The sequence below is a fragment of the Thalassophryne amazonica genome, chromosome 13, assembly GCF_902500255.1.
Source record: "Thalassophryne amazonica chromosome 13, fThaAma1.1, whole genome shotgun sequence".
NCBI lineage: Eukaryota > Metazoa > Chordata > Actinopteri > Batrachoidiformes > Batrachoididae > Thalassophryne > Thalassophryne amazonica.
The window spans coordinates 88,888,983-88,909,253 of NC_047115.1; the positions used below are offsets into that span (position 1 = coordinate 88,888,983).

The 20,271-nt window shown below is 40.4% G+C and overlaps 1 protein-coding gene across 4 annotated transcripts in view; it reads left to right on the plus strand.

Moving 5' to 3' along the window:
- Positions 1 to 20,271, plus strand: part of srfa (serum response factor a) — a 161,922-nt gene that overhangs the window by 23,636 nt on the left and 118,015 nt on the right. For all 4 annotated transcript variants that reach the window (XM_034184333.1, XM_034184332.1, XM_034184331.1 and 1 more), the window contains exon 2: positions 18,120 to 18,386. In XM_034184333.1, coding sequence (XP_034040224.1) covers positions 18,120 to 18,386 — 267 coding nt within the window. The remainder of the gene's footprint in view (positions 1 to 18,119; positions 18,387 to 20,271) is intronic.

A 20,271-nucleotide genomic window follows, 5' to 3' on the forward strand; every position in this document is an offset into this window, starting at 1 on the left:
TATCTCATGCTGTTTGGCTTCTTCTGTGCTGTGCATCATTGTTCACTATAGGGATATTTTTAGCTTTCTCCTTCTTGGCTTCATTTCTCCAGAGGTTCATTTTTTGGAAGTACTAATATTTCTCTCCTGGTCAACATTGGTGTAACGTGGTTGGGATGTGTGCAGTTCTGTCCCAGTTTGATTAATAGTGTCTGCCTGTTTTAAAGGTAAGTTAAGCTGGGCAGACACTGTACGATATTTTAAATCATTGTAATTGGCTCCAGCTCAAACTATACGACAAAACCACACGGTGGAAAAGTTCAGCGCACACGATTTATGTTCTCACACTGTACGGCCCGATGCTCTGATGCGATCTGACTACTCACATTGTACGTTCAAAAACCACACGTTGGACTCATGTTTCCAGAAGCTTTATTTATTTTTTTTTTCAAACTTTATTTACACTTCTTATTTTTACAAAAACTTACGGAGTCTGCCTGGGGACATTGTGGTTAATTTATTTATTTATTTTGGCTCAGATTCTGCGTTCCCTCGCAATAGTTTCTGCGTTCCCTCGCAATAACCTAATATCATATTAAAGCTCATGCCTATCAGAGCACACAGTGAGTGGAATCAGGTGGAGGGAGACTGAACGCATATGCACACACACACACACGCATAGTATTGCGAGAGAATGCAATAATCTGGGCCCAAAAAAAATTAACCACCATGTCCCCAGGCGGGCTCCGTAAAAACTCGATGGGAGACATCAAAGTTGAAAAAAAAAAAAAAAGACAGTAAAAAATGAAATGAAAATGAAATGAAAAATAAGGTGGAAAAAAAGAAAGAAAAGCTGCTCTCCCAAAGAGATGATCACTGTTTATGCTCTCTCCGGTGTTTGCACATGCGCAGTGCGAGAGACACTTGTAGTGCTGCTTCAGCAGCGGGATACCCTCATGACGGCCGACCAGAATATCAAACAGGTTTGATTTTCATTTGACCATACGATTGCCGATCGGGAGGTGGTCGTGAGATGTTAAACGCAGCTCGTTACTCCATGTATACTACACGATGCAGGATGCACAATTAAGCTGAAACTTGGCACGATCCAAAAAATTCTCGCACAATGAAAAATCGTCTGAAAAAGGGCCAAAACTCGCACAGTGTAAGCCCAGCTTTAGAAAGGGAACCTGAAGCTTGTAAAATGAGCTTCAAACTAAGGTACTGAAGGCATGGACTTTAACACATAGTCAAAGTTGCAATGAGATGACACTCTTTGATCCAATCATTCATTAGAACTTAAGGTCCGCTAATATCCTCAGTCACACTCGGTCAAGTTTTGACATCTGCAAAAAACTGAGAGGACGCACATGGAACTTATTTGAAACACAGTAGACACTGTTAAGGTCATGACATTCTCCATGGACTTGTAGGATGTGGTCAAACTTTGGACATGTTAAAAAATATGCAGTGAGGAAGTGGTCCCATCAGGATGCAGTCAGAACTAAGTAAGGGTGTATTAGTTCTCTGGTGTCAAAGGGTAGTTTCTCAATTTTTTCCATACCTTCATTAATTTTCCGTTAAAGGTACTTGCAATTTGCACCTGTTTAGAAAGTGCCTCCTGAAGAGGAAATCCCTGTATGTTAAGTTGCGCCCGGTAGGGCTGCAGCTATCGATTATTTTTGTAATCGAGTATTCTATTGATTATTCTGGCAATTAATTGAGTAATCGGATAAAAAGTACTTTTGCGTTTTTAAACAACATCAATAGTCCAGGGCTCTCCCTAAGCAATGGCACAGTGTCCCTGTGCCAAAGTCGTGACATTTTGCTGAAATGGCGATGGGATGTGGCTTTCTGTTCTGTTTTTTTTTTTTCTCCAACTTGTAAAATGTAACCATTTAGAATTTTATTTTATTTTTTTAAGGTTGGTGGACTGGATCCCTATGCATTTTTTTTTTTATCCCTGTCTCTCTGTGATTCAGCAGATGCATTTCAGCAGGAGGTTGAACATGCAAGCCTCGCAGTTCCTGTTTTTTTTTTTTTAAAGTAGACTTGCATTGAAATAAATGTGGTCAGATCTCAGAAAGAAGTAGCTGATATGTATTTATAAGACCCTTATGAATGCAGTGAAGTAAATCTGCAAGCCCAAATTTGTAATTCAGCAGAGAAATCTTAATTTAAAAATGACAAAATTTGGCCCTCCACGAAAACTGTTTGTACATCTGGGACATTGCCGTGACGTGAGGGAGAAGACAGAGTGCTAGCGCCTTCAGTCCGATCCCGCGTTGAAATTGATTTTATCTGTTAGTAATGTTACTGTTATACACATCCTGGTTTCAACATCCAAAAGTAAGCTGCAATGAACGCAAGATACAGCTCTGCATGCTCAGATCAGCGGCGACATCAACAGCGGGCGACATTCTTCCCCGACCCTTACACCTTGCTCTCACTGCCTCCGATGCGCTTACCAAGTCTGCGGGCTTGGTAAACACTGCAGCGGGCCACTCACACCGCCCCCGTGTCTGCTGTGCAGAGCTGCGGCCAACTCTGGCACCACCTCCCTGTCTACTGAATGGAGGTGCGGCCAGCTTGGCAACAAGTCCAGAGACTATGCTCACTGTTTTGATGCAGAGCGCTCTGGCCGCCTGCAAGGACAGACTTCTTGCGGAAAAATCCGCAGCGCCGCACGGTCTCGGTAATTGCAGCCGCAGAGCTCCGTGGCCACTGAGAGAGGTTTATATCTTTTTAATGACTTGGATTCTCTGCGGGTCCTGTATCCGTACCCCGCAACGGTAACAACGGGGGCTAAAAACAGTAGATTTTCAATGTAACACCACTCAATCAAATGGGCGTATGAAAAAAGTCCCCAAAAATAATTTTCAAGCAAAAATAAAAGAAATGTATACTCACCAAACGTACCGCAAGACAATATGAAGTTTTAAAAAAAGTCGATTCTTCCGTATAAGACAATAAAAAGGTGCTTTTGTAAGAGATGCACACTGACGTAAATCCACAAATTACAGTTGGCGTGCGCAATGCATGCTGGGATAGGGTCTTCTGTCTTGCCCCTCGGCAACGTCCCGGATGTGCTGATGGTTTTGCGGAGGGCCAAATTTTAGCTGTGAATTTGTCATTTTTTTTAAATGAAGATTTCTCCGTTGAATGACAGATCTGGGCTTGCAGATTTACTTTACTACATTCAGAAGGATCTTATGTGTAAATATAAGTCATTTTTTTGGTCCAAAGATCTGACTGCATTTATTTCAATGCAGGTCTACTTTAAGTTACCGTGTTTGTGAAGCATTGTGTGTTGCTCAGAAAAAGCAAAACATGAGGTGTGAGTCTGAACAGCAGCCGGCCTCGACTGTGGGTACCCGGCCGTTGGGTCAATAGTCACTCACCATGTCGAGCAGACCGTGTGTTTTTTAATAAAGGACAAACACACTGCTTCGCTTTCAATGTGCAGTAAGTCTATTTCAGATGATCAGTGTTGACCCTCTTTCTCTTAAAAGGCTTTCTTTTACTCTGTCGCATTGGAAAGTGGTATCGTTAAGGGCTAAATTATTAACTGTTACACATCCTGAGTGCATGCTCTAGTCTTCTTCTGTTGTTTTTCTGGGGACATCACAGCGCCACGAACAGGCCTGGCATATGTACTACAACGTTTAAATGAAGCTTTGAGGCACAGAATTTGCCTTGATCATTTTTTGTAATCGAATTATTCGAGTAATCGTTTCAGCCCTAGCGCCCGGGTATAGGTGACACTGAAGTATGTTTTTCTATGTTATCAGCTTTTTAATTTAGGATTGTTGTGGTGTATTTTTTTTATTGCCATTTTATTCACTTATTATTAGACTTCATTTTTTAGTGCTTTGATTCCCAGTGAATGTGATTATTTTCTTTCTCACCCATGTGAGAAAAAAAATAATCACATTCACTGGGAATCAAAGCACTAAACATATTTGTCAAGAACACTATATAAACACTATATAAAAGATATCATTCAGATTTAAAGCTGAAAGTATGAAATGTATTTTCAGAAGTTCTTCAAATCTTTAGTGAATATACATTTTTATTAATGTGGATGAGCTGTTTTGTTAATATAAATGGTTTTTTTTCCCAAGGTCACAAAAGTAGTGTAATATATGAAGATTTGAAAACTATGTATAATAAATTAAAACACAAAATATGTGCCATGCAGTGCAGCAACATCACTCACTGGGACCTGGAATGTTCCAAATATATTTGTAAAATAATATTGCTTACCTGTCTGTAGTGCAGCGGATAAGTTCAATTTTTCACTAGAACACTTCAATTAATGATGCAAGCAAAAAAATTGGCACAGATATTCCCCATAGTGTACTTTCACTGGGTACCCAGTCAAAATTTCAACATGGCCGCTATTTTTCAAGATGGCCGCCAGTCGACTTTCCATATCGCAAGTCTCGCAACTTTTGTCATGTTTCTAAGCATTTGTATTGGTTTTATTTGCTTAATCTACACCCCCAAGCAAATATATGCTGTATATTTGTATACTCATTAATATAGTGTATATAGATTTACAAGTATACACAAATATGGCAGCCATATTTCCGATCAGAACACATGAATGATTTACAAGGCTCTTGGCCATGTTTTTATGTCATGCAGAAGTGTTCATTTCATTAAATATGTCACACACAATTCAGTTTGGTGTGAAGTTGCTGATTTTGTATTATAATATATTTAAAAGAGTGAAAGTCAATGCACAACCAGGGCACACTGGTGACTTCACTGCTGTTCAACTCAGCATGGGGTTCAGTGTCAGCTAATCTTGCTTTACTAATGCCATACTTAGTATTACTAACACCAAAATGGTATGCTAGCGCTAGTTGTAGTGTAGTTTAACATAGAATAGTGTCCCAAATGCTGTCTAGCAGCCCCAAATCAATTAGCTAGTAGAAAGTAGTTAGTAGATTTAGTTAGACAGCCGCACCTGAATTGACAGGGTGTGCCGAGCCAAGGGTGAGGGGGCTATACATGGGTTACCCATGTACTTACCCAGATGGTGTACAGATCACACGGGACTTAAATGACATTGGATGAATGATTGGGCTAGGTGTAGGGTAACTGAACCTAGTTGTATCCCATACATCAATGTGCATACTTGACAAAGGTGGTAAAAGGATAGCCCCTCGGCCTTCGTCAAGTGCTCAAAATGGCAAGTTCTTTCCCAAGCAGAAAGGAAACTGACTGGAGCAAATCCTTTCTTTGTCAAGACAATAAAAAGGAAGCTCTTATTTCACCCTTAGCCTCTGTGCATCATGATCCAGAGCAGGATGGATATGTGATGATTGCAAGAAATGTGTCATTGTTCCAGGAAATCGGTGAAATGCCAATCACCTTTGACCCAGCAAGGCTGGATGAAGGCAGTGGCATAGAGGCAACATTGAGAGAAAACATGGCAAAATACCACAGAAAATGTAGACTCATGTTCAGCAATTACAAACTAGATCGTAAGCGAAAACCTACAAGGCAAAAACCTACTACCGGTAGTGACCACCTGGAAAAGGAAGCAAAGTTGCCCCGTATGAGTCCTGATAAGGAAGCATGCATTTTCTGTGACAGCAAGGAACCTGTGAGGGATCTTCGACAGGTGATGACAGTGCATCTCAATAGGAGACTGCATGAGTGCACCACCACACTCAATGATGGTAAGCTTCTAGCAATACTAAGTGCAGGTGATGCGATTGCACAAGAGCTAAAATACCATCGTAGGTGCCTCACCAGTTTGTACAATAGGGAGAGGTCCTGCCTCAGCAGTCTCAAGAAAGGACAGTCTAATGATGATCCAGATGTTTCTCCACTGGTTTTGTCAGAGCTTGTCTATCACTACAGTACAGATCAACAAATATACATCTGAATGGCAATGCATTTGCCTCCAATTCACTTCCAATACTGAGTCTGAGTCTATATTTGTAGGTACATTTTTATTTCTATATATATCTAGAAACACATATGAAAGAGGAATTTGCATACACAAACACGCACACACACACACATACTAGGTCTGTTAGAAAAGTATCGTACATTTTTATTTTTTTCAAAAACTATATGGATTTGATTCATATGTTTTTACATCAGCCAAGCTTGAACCTTTGTGCACATGCGTGAGTTTTTCCACGCCTGTCGGTTGCGTCATTCGCCGGTGGGCAGGCTTTGAGTGAGCACTGGTCCACCCCTCTCGTCATTTTTTCATTGCGAGGAAATGGCGGAATGATTTGGGCTTTTTTCCATCAGAATTTTTTCAGAAACTGTTAGAGAAGCTGGACAAGTTGGGACATGCCTATCTCGGCTTTCAGTGCTTACCAGTCGAGTGAGTATAAGAGAAATTATGGAGAGCTGGGCTTGTCCTCTGGCACTCCGAAACGGAGGTGTTCCTTTGTCTCGCTTCATCAGCGAATCGGTCGTGACGCGCGAAGCCTCCGCGCGGCTTTCCATGACAAAATCTCTTGTTAAAAGTGAAATCTGCCGGAAAATGGCTGATGTCCAGCTCTTGTGATAACCAGAGAAATTGCATACGACGGTCCCGGCTCCACACAGCCATCCGTTTACAAATGTGGTGGTTTCTGCCTCTCGATGGCGGCTCGGAGCGTGGCGCGCCGTGCGCCATTGTGGGCCATCCTTAAAGCTGTAGTAACACTCCTTATTCTCTGTGAAGCCCGTAAAATTTTCACCGAAAGCCAGATAAATTTTTCGAATGGTTTCCAGCTGCCTGTCTCTAACAGTTTCTGAAAAAATTCTGATGGAAAAAAGCCCAAATCATTCCGCCATTTCCTCGCAATGAAACAGCGACGAGAGGGGTGGAGCAGTGCTCACTCAAATCCTGCCCACAGGCGAATGACGCAGCCGACAAGCGTGGAAAAACTCACGCATGCGCACGAAGGTTCAAGCTTGGCTGACGTAAAAACATATGAATCAAATCCATATAGTTTTTGAAAAAAATGAAAAGGTACGATACTTTTCTAACAGACCTCGTATATGCATGATTTAAGGTATACATATACATGTATATATGATGTGTCCATATAATTTATATTTTTTATTCTGATAAAACCTTATAATGTGAGATATGCAGATACATCAGAAATTTTCAGATTTATAGCTCGAAATCATAATTGCTAAAAAGACGATTTTGCCCCGGCAATTTGAACGATATGCTTTTCAAAAATATCTCTTATACTGTTGATGATTTTAACTATTATACAAGCCCAAAAACACACTTTAGCTAAGAAATGGTGCATTTGTTTCATCCATTGTGTGCAGAAATCATCATAAATTAGTATAGCCGGTGGCTGTCTTGAAAAATGGCAGCCATCTTGAAATTTTTTGTGGGTACCCAAACTTTTTGAAAGAGAAGGTTCTGCTGAGCTATTGTGCAAAATTTCTTGCTTGCATCATTAACTGAAGTGTTCCTTTGCTTATCTGCTGCATCACTGGTGGATGTTCAGTTAATTCCTTTTGGATGAATAAAGTCAATTTGTGATGGAAACTGACGTCAAAATCTCTATTGCTGCCTTGGAAAAAATTACTTCACTGATCCTGATATTTCGCTTCATGAATTTTCCATAACTATTTTCTATTTTTTGTAGCTACTTTTGTCTGTAAGACTAAATAAACATTTACAAAGTGTTTGGGTAGACAGCACCATAATTTTTGAGTTCCTGAGCATTTACTGGCATGTTTCAGTGAGGATCTGCCACTCTTGCATGGAGTTTTTCCAATGGATTTTGGGTAATTTAGGGGCACTGAATCCAAATCTGGTATTAGTTTTTGCCAATCACATCTTGTTTTTGAGATATGAAAACATGTTTCTCGTATCAAGCATTGAAGCAAAAGCTGCAGTCTTACAAACCTGGTTATGCTTTTGAAGCTTCTTTTGTGCATTATTAGTGGTGTTAAACTCATGAGTGAATGAGCCACTTTTGGGTAATCATCAACAAGGAACATGCAGATTGGCAGGGGGGGGGGAGGGATGTGATAGAGGAAATCTGAGCTCAGATTTGGATTCAGCACCCCAAAATGACCATAAATCCATGCAATAATTTTTTTTTTTGACCAGTGTAATTATTCCAATACCAGAGCTTTGTTTGCTTTATTATTATTATTATTATTATTATTATTATTATTATTGTTGATTTTATGAGGATATTTTGTATCCCCAGTTACAGTTTCATGATGAAGTGGTATAGAGGAGGATTCTCTTAAAAAGACCTAAAGCTAAATTTTGCCAAAATGTACATCAAAGATACAAGCTTATATTTGATGTTTTAGTGAAAGAATTAGGTACTTTTATTTATTTTTTGATGGTTTCTTTTGGCATTTTGGGAATGCACTCCATCAGAATAGTACTTGTACACAATTTTTGGGGCACCCCTGTGGAAAAACAATCATCACTTTATAAAGAAACGACCGTGCTCTTTCTCCAAGAGCTTAGCTCTTTAGAAGCTGTAACACACGCAAATGTAAAAGAAGAAATAAATATACATGATTATGTAAGCAATTAAGTCCCTTTGGCTACTCCCTTGTTTGCACTCGGGGTGCCACAGCAAATCTGAGGTGGATCATGTTGAATTGGCACAAGTTTTACACCGGATGCCCTTCCTGGCGCAACTCCAAATTACATGGAGAAATGTGGCAGGGGTGGGATTTGAACTGGAACCTTCCGCACTGAAACAAAGCACACTAACCACTTGGCTACCACATGTAAAACGGGGCCATTGTTGGGTCAGTGGCTGAAGTTTCATCTGTCGAACACCAGATGGCAGACCCGCTCCGAGTACATTAGGGTGCCTTTGAACCACTTTTTAGGATGAAGCACATTTCCACATTTCCAAAAGTACTTAATTTATTCATATTTGGAGTCAGTCTGCGTCAGTCTTGTAAATGGTCATAGCCTTCCTCCCGGCTCATTTTGTGTTTCTGGTCTTCTGGTTAAAAAACCTTGTGCTGATTAAGTTCGCTGATTGTAGGTCACTTCTGCCCCTTGGTACAACTGCTTTGCAAACATTGCACATTGCTGTCTTGCTTTGCTGTGTTTTTAGTATAAAATATTTCCAACCAGTGGACATGTCCTCAGCCAGCAAGATGTTTCGGCAGAAACACACAGACATGGTTCTGGATCAGACATCTCCGCAAGTTGTATTGGAAATTCATGGTCCGTGAATTACGTTGATATTGGAACCCTATACAGATATTGGATTGGCTCAGTGTCATCCCTAGCACTGACAGACCTGCATGCGTGCATGGAGAATATTTGAGCATGTATTTATAATGGGGAATTCACTTTTGCACAAGGGCCTTTTTTTTTTTCTAAATATGGACTTAGTGTGCCATATCATGCCACCAATTATAATACCGCTCTAAAGTATGATTTTAAAAAATGTCACATTGTGATATTAATAGATGTGTTTCTATTGCAGCTTAAGGGAGTAGCAAGGTGGATGGAGTAGGTGTGTTTGGCAAGCTGTCTGATCTTTTTCTCAGATGTTTAACTGTGCTTTTGTATGATTGTCAGTGTTTCACCTCTTTTTTTTTTTTTTTTTTTTTTTTTTTTTTAAACACCAAGCACTACGGCCTCCTTCATATTTCTGGCAGGTTTTGGTCTTATTAGATAGACAAATGATTTAATTTATTTACGTTTATCTCAGTTCCACCCAGAGATGTCCCAAGCAAATTGTTACCTTAAAGCTGTGCAGGCTTTCATATTTTTACCCGAGGCCATCAAATATGGCAATCGGTATTATTGCAAAGGCTTTTCATCCATCCATCCATCTGTCCATCTGTGCTCAGCATAAGTCCAGTCCTATTACTGCCAGGGTCTTCAAATTTTCAAATTGAAAGGGAACATTCTTGAGACACAGACCTTGTACAAGGTCTCAGTGAGTCAATAAGAAAACCTGTAAAGCTTACTTTTGATACTCAGAAAATTCACAAGAGGTATTGATAAGGGAATTGATATGGAATCGGGTCGATAAGCAGAATCAATAATGGCATTGATAACGATAAAAACATATCAATACCCATCCCTACTGATGACACATCTGGAGTCATTTACAAGACATTTTGCAGATGTTAGTGTGCATACTGACTTCCGCTAACTTTCTATGGCGTTAAATTTGTCTCATTAATACCTGCAAATGCACAGAGGGTGATCTACAAATATTCCTTGATTTGCATAACTTCCGTTCTTAAAATGTAAATATTGTTTATGATTGATTTGATTGATAGAGGGGCTTTATTGAACATGTACACATTGTATGTAAGACAGCAGGATTTTAATAATTAAACTGCACATTATAAAGAACACAACAGCCAAGGGTGTTTTAGCATTGTGTTATAGAGTAATTTTCTTTGGCACCACAATAATTTTATTTATTAGACTTTAAATAGGGGATTCATAATGTAACATTGCCAATATGATCAAAATTTGTTTTGTCTAGGAAATATGAATAAATACTTCTCCTGACTGGAAGAATTTCAAACAAAGAGATGGCCTTGAACTACTTATGTTAGTGACCCATACAGTCTGATAGTGAAATCATAGATCACGTGGGGGCTTTGCACAACTGGCACAAGAGGGATGCTGGGAAGCACACGGCGACAACCAATCAGAGTACAAAGACATGGTAACGTCTGCTGGCTGCACATTCAAACAAAATAATCCAAGATGGTGGAAAATGCTTCGAAACATCTTATTTCTCTCATTTTGGAAAAGTTATCGAGAAATAAACACTTCTAAATCTAAAAATGCTGTTTTTGTAACCAGGTGACACCTCTGAAGTGATTGACAAGACATCTTATGGGTGTTTGGGTGCACATCCCTGTGCACGTGCATCATGCGAGGTCAAAGGTAACTTCCTGTAATTTTGAAACCTCATGGATCTGCACATGCTATCCTCTCAAAGATGGCGTTAAAAGGAAAATAAAATATTCCTTATGGAATTCCCCCAGATAAATATGTTCTCTTCATTAAACGTAGCTGTAATTTTACAAGACCTTTCTAAAGCCCCAGTGATCACACGGCATACAGTGATTCCTGATTGAAGGGGAAAAAAGTGGAAAAAAAAAATCACAAATTATTGAGAAAAGGTAGACGAATTAGCTTTTGACTTTTCCCATCACCGAATAGCCTGTGAATCAAGAGCGCAAAAGGGACGAAAGAGGAACAAAACGAAACAGAAGCTAATGCTGATCTCCACGCTTTAAACGAAACGTGCCTGGAGCCACTGCTGTAGCAGTGTGTGTCTGCACCTCTGCATTCTAGGACTCTGCACTGGGATGGAGCTCAGATCAATCAATCAATCAATCAATTTTATTTATATAGCACCAAATCACAACAAACAGTTGCCCCAAGGCGCTTTATATTGTAAGGCAAGGCCATACAATAATTACGTAAAAACCCCAACGGTCAAAACGACCCCCTGTGAGCAAGCACTTGGCGACAGTGGGAAGGAAAAACTCCCTTTTAACAGGAAGAAACCTCCAGCAGAACCAGGCTCAGGGAGGGGCAGTCTTCTGCTGGGACTGGTTGAGGCTGAGGGAGAGAACCAGGAAAAAGACATGCTGTGGAGGGGAGCAGAGATCAATCACTGCTCTGGTTCCTCGTCCAGAACAAAAGAGGGATCATCTCCTTCATCATAATCCTCACTGTCGCTGATGGTACACTGTGCGCTTCATCTTGCTCCAATAAAAAAAAAAAAAACAAAAACGCTTGCTCAACGTTCATAAGACGCCTCAGTTTTACAAAAAAAAAAAAAAAACACACCACACATGCTAAAAAAAGAGAGAGTGTGAGAAAGAGAGAGAACATAAACACGCAGTCTGCCTCAGCTCTGCAGCTGTGTGTCAGTCGCATGTGCGTGGGTTTGATTACGAGTTCTGATCACGTACAGGCACTGTGTTCGTGGCTCAGACACACACAGGAATACGCTTCACCTTCTCTCCAGCTGATTCACTCTGGATGAATGCATTCAGTGTTTGGATGTGTTGCTGCCACATCACACGCAGCAGCAGAAGCCCCATACCGCACACACCGGCACCGCCACGGAGGAGCTGCAACTCCTCCACAAAAGCTCACAACCAGGCTTCTGTACTGTATAAAAAACATTCAGCTGGTCAAACGAAGTCAAACTAAACGTTACAAAAACAAAAACTAAGCAAACGATAAAAAACCATCAAGAACGACAGCAAAACGCAATAGGGATGAATTGAGGTTTTCGGTGGCATTTGTTTAAAATTTTCAACAGTTTTAACATCCTGATGAGGTGCCAGGTGCAGGAATGAAGCTGCGTGAAGGTTAAATGATGTCAATGAAAGTCCAGATTTCTTGTTTCATTTGGGCCTTTTTGCCCTTCGTTAAGTGCTGCGTGACTGAGCCATAAAGTAAACGCACATTACAATGCTTTGTTTTCAGTAGAAACTAAATTATGTCAGTTTTGTGAAATGTGGTTGGCTCTATAGCTTTAAAGATACTATATGTAGTTTTTTTGAACACGGCAGCAAATGCTACCGTTAGGGCTGAAACAATTACTTCAGTAACTCTAATAATTTGATTACAAAAAATGTTCAAGGCAAACTCTGCCTCGAAGCCCCGTTTAACGTTGTAGTACATATGCCAGGCCTGTGTGTGGCGCTGCAGTGTCCCAGAAAAAAAACCCCAGAAGACTAGAGCATGCGCATATGCCGTCTCATGCAGGGACCCAGCCCACCAGCATTTATTTATTAAAAAATAAATAAATAAATAACTTGGTTCAATTTTACAAGTTGGAGGAAAAAAAGCAAAACAGAAAGCCACATCCCATCGCTATTTCAGCAAAATGTGAAGACTTTGGCGCAGCAACATTGTGCCATTGGTTAGGGCCCCTTCACACAGTATGAATATGTACAATTCAGGGCCACTCACGGTGAAACAGCTCGTATGAGCGAACTACAAAACATTATGCTGTCGGGCAGTTGTGCACGATCCCGGGGCGACAGTTTGTGCTTGCGACAGTGTCTTTCGAGCCGCTGATGTGGATGAAAATAAAATAAAACCAGCTGTGCAGTTAGTAAATATCACTGGGCAGATATAAATAGTACATGAAATGGGACGCATTACAGAAGCCTGCGGTTAAATAAAAAGAATGAAATGCCATGGGATTCGAACCTGCACACTCTGATTACCAGACAGAAACTTTACCACTAATCACTGTCTTGTAATAGGAATGTGAAATCAACACATCAAACAGAAATGTATTTTCTAAAAAAAAAAAAAAAAAAAAGAAGAAAAAAGCGCTGTGATAACTGACCAAATGGCATTTGGTACAGTGTATTTCTGCTGATATGTGACTGAAAGTGGCGTATCTGTCATACTGTTGGTTTGTCCTAGTACTGCAACTCGCCGCTCACAGCCTGACACGCGTGTCCTGTCAGACGTGACATTCAGATCGCCTGCTGTGTGTCCGCATTGAACTGATGGTCTGTTTCTCCAGCCCATCGCAAAAGTGATATGTTTTTATGTATTTCCACACAAGCACACACACACACACACACACACACACACACACACACACACACACACACACACACACACACACACACACACACACACACACACACACACGCGCGTTGGGATGGGTATCGAGAACCAGTTCCTTTCAGGTATCGTTAAGAAATGATTCTATCCACAGACATCAATAACCTTTTTGCTTAACGATTGCCTTATTGGTCCTTCAGAGTGGCCGTTGTTTTTGGGGATGTTTGTCAGGAAAATGATAATTTCTCTACATTGATTACAGACTCTGCAACGGGTCTGTAATCAACTTTTCTGCAGTGCAGCTTTGCTTTGAACCTTGAACCAGTCGAAGCAGTGGTTCTGCTTCGATCTGCGAATCATTGATTCATTGTTTTATTTCGCTTTATCTTAATTGTTCCCCGCTAAACCCCAAAGAGCATATGTCTGTGAGAAATATTTACCTTCTTTATGTTAAACCGGCCTGTTATGTTCTTCTGAAACAGTTGATTGATGTATTTTATAACTTAAAAACGGGACCGATGCTAACGCGTTAGTATGTCTATGGCGTTTTCCATGTTAAAATTAGCATTAAGCTGGTCGTGTCTCAGTCAGCACATTTGTGTGCATTTTTTTTCTGTATAATAATTATACAGACTAATAATCATGCTCAACGTTTGTTGTCGTAAAGGAGTCAAATTATATTTTTTAAATTTATTTTTATTAATTATTAATAATAGCAACAACAATAATAGTAATAATAACTCATAATGACTAATAATGCTACAATACAATTTTAGAGAAATAGACTAAAAGAACCTGATGAAACAAAACACAACAGAAAAGATAAAACCAACTAACAATGAAAATAAATAAATACATATAGAAATAAATAATGCTGCCACCCGCTGACAATCTGGCCCTCACTGTGAGTACAGAAGAGGTCAGGAGGGTGCTCCGGGGTGTGAACCCGTCGAAGGCTGCTGGTCCCGATGGTGTCCAGGGGAGGGTACTGAGGGACTGTGCAGACCAGCTGGCAGGGATTTTTACTACCATTTTTAACCTGTCGCTGGCTGCCTGCACAGTCCCAAGCTGCCTAAAATCTGCCACTATTGTGCCCATCCCCAAGAGACAGTCGGTCAGCAGTCTGAATGATTACAGACCTGTGGCTCTCACTTCAACTGTGATGTAGTGCTTTGAGAGGCTGGTGCTGAGGCACACAAAATCCTTACTGCCTCCCAGCCTTGATCAGCACCAATTCGCATACAGAGCCAACTACAGATTTTATTTATTTTTAAGAATGCTTTGGAAAACCTTCCTGCTGACCAAAATACCAGGATTGTAATTGACCCATGGAGAGTCTGATCAATCTTTAAGAAGGTGTCCACAAAAAAATCCACCGGTCCAGACGGTATCTCTGCAATGCTCATAAAAGCATGTGCAGAAGAACTGGCCCCTGCTTGGTGTCCTGTATTCCAGCAGTCTGTAGACCTTCATACTGTACCAACTCTCTGGAAAAGATCCATTATTGTTCCAATTGCCAAAAAATCATGTTCATCTGAAAACAACTATAAGCCAATAGCTTTAACATCTGTTGTAAGCAAGTGCTTTGAAAAGATTATGCTATCTTTTCTCAAGACGGACGTCAATCCTGTACTCGACCCATTCCAGTTTGCTTATAGGCAGGGTAGAGGCACTGATGATGCCATCAACAGCTTAACCTACCTTTCACTTAAGCACTTGGAAGATCCTACTGCATATGCACAGATTTTACTGGTTGATTTCAGTTCAGCCTTTAAAACATTACAACCATACCTGTTGCTGTCTAAGCTAAAAGAAATGAATGTCAACCCATTTTTAATTAGATGGTACCATTCTTTTTTAACTAATAGACTACAACAAGTCAGAGTTAACCGAGTTCTTTCGGTACTCAAACCATCAAGCACATGCAGGTGTACCACAAGGCTGTGTTAGTTCTCCTGTCCTCTTCACTCTCTATACCAATAACTGTACAAATAACTGCTGTAATAACTTTGTTTTTAAATTTTCTGATGACACAGCCATTTTGAGCCTACTGCACAAAGATTCAAGTCCAACAAAGTATTTCTCTGAAGTGAAACACTTTGTGCAGTGGTGTGATGACAACCACTTGGTTTTAAATGCTAACAAAACCAAGGAAATGGTTCTGGACCCAAGGACTGTTGGGGACCATACTCCTGTGGTCATACATGGTACTCCTATTGACAAGGTCAGCTCATACAAGTACTTGGGGCTGCACATAGACAACACTCTCAGCTGGACTGTACATGTGGATAGTCTGTGTTCTCGACTCCATCAGAGACTCTACTTCCTCCGCAGACTTCGTTTGTATGGAGTCAATCAAAAAATAATGTTGTTTTACCAGGCAGTTCTAGAGAGCCTAGTCAGATATGGCATGGCTGCCTGGTACGGCAACCTCTCTGTGCAACTTAAAACAAAACTTAACAGACAAATTGACAATGCAATGAAGATAATTGGAACGAAACAATATCAGTCCCTCAGTTCACTCTACGAAGAGTCTGTTCTGAAAGTAGCTCGGAGGATACTGACAGATTCAGCTCATGTCCTCCATACAGAGTACACTCTCCTTCCCTCTGGGAGAAGGTATAGAGTCCCTCGGGGCAGACTGAATAGACTCAAAAACTCATTCGTCCCCATGTCTATTAAATTGCTAAACAATAATGTCTAAAACTGGAATTGTGCAACACTTATGGTGTTTCTCTTGATTTCCTGTCATGTTCATTTGTTATAGATGTGGCTGTGTTTCTATTTGTATTTGCTTGTTTTCGTTTTGTAAAGGCACTTAGCAAGTTTCCCTAAGGGGATAATAAAGTGTATCGTATCGTATCGTTTATTTATGTCCAGAGATCAAGGATCCAGTGACCAATTTAAAATGTTGTTGACATAAAATACCTGTAAAGTCTACTTTTAGTACACAGAAAATTCACAAGAGGTATCGATAAGGAATCAGATGGATAAGCGGAATCAATAATACCCATCCCTACACACACGTGTGTCCGTCAAAACATGGGACGTGTGCTGCAGCTGTGGTGGAACTGGAGATGTCTTCAACAGCTGTGGGCAGCCAGCCACGCTCCCTGTTCTGTCAGCACACAGACCAAAATGTCAATCTCTGATCAGATGAGAGATGCCTCTCCTGGGGGACCACACACACACACACACACACACGCGTTGTGGGTGGAGCTGACACTCTGGCACGTCAAGTGTACTTGGCAACTTCACAGTCGTGGGGCAATTAAACAAATTTCACATCCAGTTCGACAGTGATTGTCTGCAGACTGTTGTCATGTTAATAGTGCGAATGGCCACACATTTTCTAAGTGCCATGCGAGCGGTGTTAGATATGCGTTCATGTCACCTGGAATTTGGCCAACACCTGCCGTGAGAGGGTTCGATGGGCTCACACAGCGCACACTCTGTCTTACAGCCGCTGGTGTGTGCAACTAGTTGTAGCAACAGGTGTACAAGGCAGCTATGATTTTGCACGATTCCTGCTTCATGTGCACTTTATGCGCAAATCAACCAAATTGACCCTTAGGGAGAGCCCTGAACCATTGATGTTTCAAAACGCATTACTAGATTAATCACAAGAATACTCGATTACTAAAATAATCGTTAGCTGCAGCCCTAGCTACCATATCTATCCAATATTAATGTGTTATTAACATTTTGAATACTATTTATAACATATAAAATAAGCTGTAATTTTGCCACGTTACAAACACATATCAGTAATAATGCTTGGATTTCAGTAGAAACAAAATTTCCTGTTTTGTGAAATTTGAAAGATCATACAGCTTTAATATTTGAAGTTTTTTAAAAGCTTATTTCACTTAAATAAATTACTTTTAAAAATCTGTTTATTTTAAAACTGTTGCCAAGTTCAACTTATGTCCAGTTGTGTGTGTGTGTGTGTTTTTTTTTTTTTTTTTTTTTTTTTTTTTTTTTTTTTATGAAGTGTGAAGAATTATGTACCAAAGCTTTTAATGTCTCCTTCATATAATTGTCAGCTGATCTTAATTCTAGTCGGCCGGAGATGCCAACAAAGCCTGCACACGTAACGTAAATGTCTTAATTTTCAAATAAGTGTTTTCTATCTCGATGGCTTGTTAAATCATTTTGCAGGAAGTTTTGAAAATTTTGTGTCTGTGTTCTCATTCTCAGTGTGTACAAACAGACTTTTTATAAAGCTGAACCCGGGTACATGTCATCTTGTAACTCAGACAGGTTTGGGGGCGTCATCGACCGGAAGGTGCCTCTCAAAAATCTGAATTTTTAGGGGGACTGTTCGGTCTGCGACGGTGCTCTTCATGGGTCACGATGAAGCTTGCTGCTGTAGATTATACCTTACTGAGATCTTGCACGTGTTGGGCTCAGCAGTCCAGGTTACCGTCAATGTTGTCCTTGCTCTCTTTTGTACGGACATCTGAGACAATCAGATGTGATAAATCTGCACAAATAGACCAGGCCAGAGAGGGAACTCTATACAGTTCCACAGCTTTGAGTAAATTGTACTTACAAAGTTGTTTTTCTTTTGTTTCTTTCCCAGGCTTATGAACTTTCTACACTAACAGGAACCCAGGTTCTGCTGCTTGTGGCCAGTGAAACAGGTCACGTCTACACATTTGCCACTCGCAAACTCCAACCCATGATCACCAGCGAAACAGGAAAAGCTCTTATCCAAACGTGCCTTAACTCGCCAGACTCACCGCCACGCACTGACCCCTCCATGGACCAGCGCATGAGCGCCACAGGCTTTGAGGAAACGGACCTAACCTACCAGGTGTCTGAGTCTGAGAGCCTAGGCGACACTAAGGTGAGAAGTGAAAGGTGTTAATGCTAGCGGAGGGGCTTTAACACCTGACTGCTGGTGTCAAATGTTCTGGAATGACGAATTCTGGGACTGGGAAATGCGAGGTCGCTCATTTTGGGCTTATGGTTTGTTCTGCACACAAAGTCCTTTTGAATTCAGGAAAAGTGTCTTAAATTTTTGAAAGAGCTTTGGGTTCAGTGCGAACTCGATAAGCTGTGGAATATTATTGTGTGTTGTTTTTAACCTTTGTGACCTTGTCAAAGAAAACCTTGCAACTGTGCTCTAGATAAACCACTGCTGGTCTGGGTTGTGTTAGCGTGAGAGACATGCTGCCTGCTGTACAGCGCACTGAGCTGTTTACCTTTCATTTTAGGGGTTGAGCTGTTGTGGGTGATGTACTTGAGCCAAGATACGTAGATCCAGTGTGATTATGGGGCCATTACGGTTTGTGCAGTGCTTGTTTGATGTTGGAACAGCAAGTCCAATACCTTTGTTTTTGTTGTTCACTGAAGATGTTTAAGATCAAAAGATGAACATGAGAGGAGTTCAGAATTTCATCTTTTATTTCCTGGTATTTACATTTAGACGTGTTAAATAACATATCACCTTTGTATTAGACCACAACATGTTTAGGTGAGCAAAAGTAAAGTGAAAAAATCATGTTAAAGTCAATAACATGTATTATTATTATTATTATTATTATTATTATTATTATATAGCTATGATAGTATGTGCGCTCTGATTTCTGGTTTGATATTTTCCCATCTCAGACCATTACCTTGGCAATTGGTCCAGATCGCATATTGGATTTGTGACTTAACATTTGACATTTTCTGTCATCGAATTGGAGGAATTAACAGCAAACGACTTCAGAGTGGACATACGAAATGAAGACCAGTAAGATGGTTTCTTAATATCACACAGCGTCAAAAGCCAAGTTGATGTGCCGCTCTGCTGGCAGCGCGCATTGCTGCTTGTCAGGCCACCACGGTCAAAGATCAACCCCATATAACTTTTGCCGCTGTGCGCTGTGATGTGGCTTCGCGCTATCCAATAGAAACGAGTCATCAGGCCAAAGCATGGAAGACTGCAGTGCAGAAATGTCGCTGAACTGCTCATTTGTACACAGCAGTTTTCTGAAGAAAATCCTTACAAATGTTTTTGTTTTTTGCCTCAAGATTAATTTCTGACTACTGTAAAAACAAAACAAAAATGTTTCTTACACTTGTAATTAAAATAGTAAAAAAAAAAAAAAAAAAAAAGAAGATTCTTTAGAAATCTTTGTTCATCTGTAAATTAAAACCATAACTTACCTGTTGTTTCACGAGATGATTTCTTGATTAACATTATAAGAAATCTTGGACATTTACTCACTCAGTCATCTTCAAACACTTACTCCAATGAAGGGTTGCAGGGAACTGGAGCCTATCCCAGCAGTCATAGTGTGAGGTGGAGTACACCCTGAACAGGATGCCAGTCTGAATCCAGTTTTTGAATTGTTCAAAAATTTCATCCTGATTCTTGAAATCGTTGATCGTATGTGCTAACCTCGGGGTGTTTGTGGTCTTAACAGTTTCATTCATGTTCAAACTTATTTATTTATAGCGACTCCAGCTTGAAACTTGTTTGATTGTGCTTCATTGGTGTAAAGATTTGAAGCCTGAGCAGCGTTTGTTGCGGTTTTTGTTCAAAGTTGAACAGCTCGATCACGTTGAGGGTGCAGCTCATTTTATTCATTTTCCGGCAGTTGCCAGGTCTGTACTTTATAAGCCAGTTTGTCAGGAAACAAGCCGGATTGAGTAGTTTCCTCCCATTTTTGCACTTGCTTGCATTGTGGGTGATCGTAGTAGAACAGCACTCTAAAAAGTAATTCAGTGGCTTTGTATAT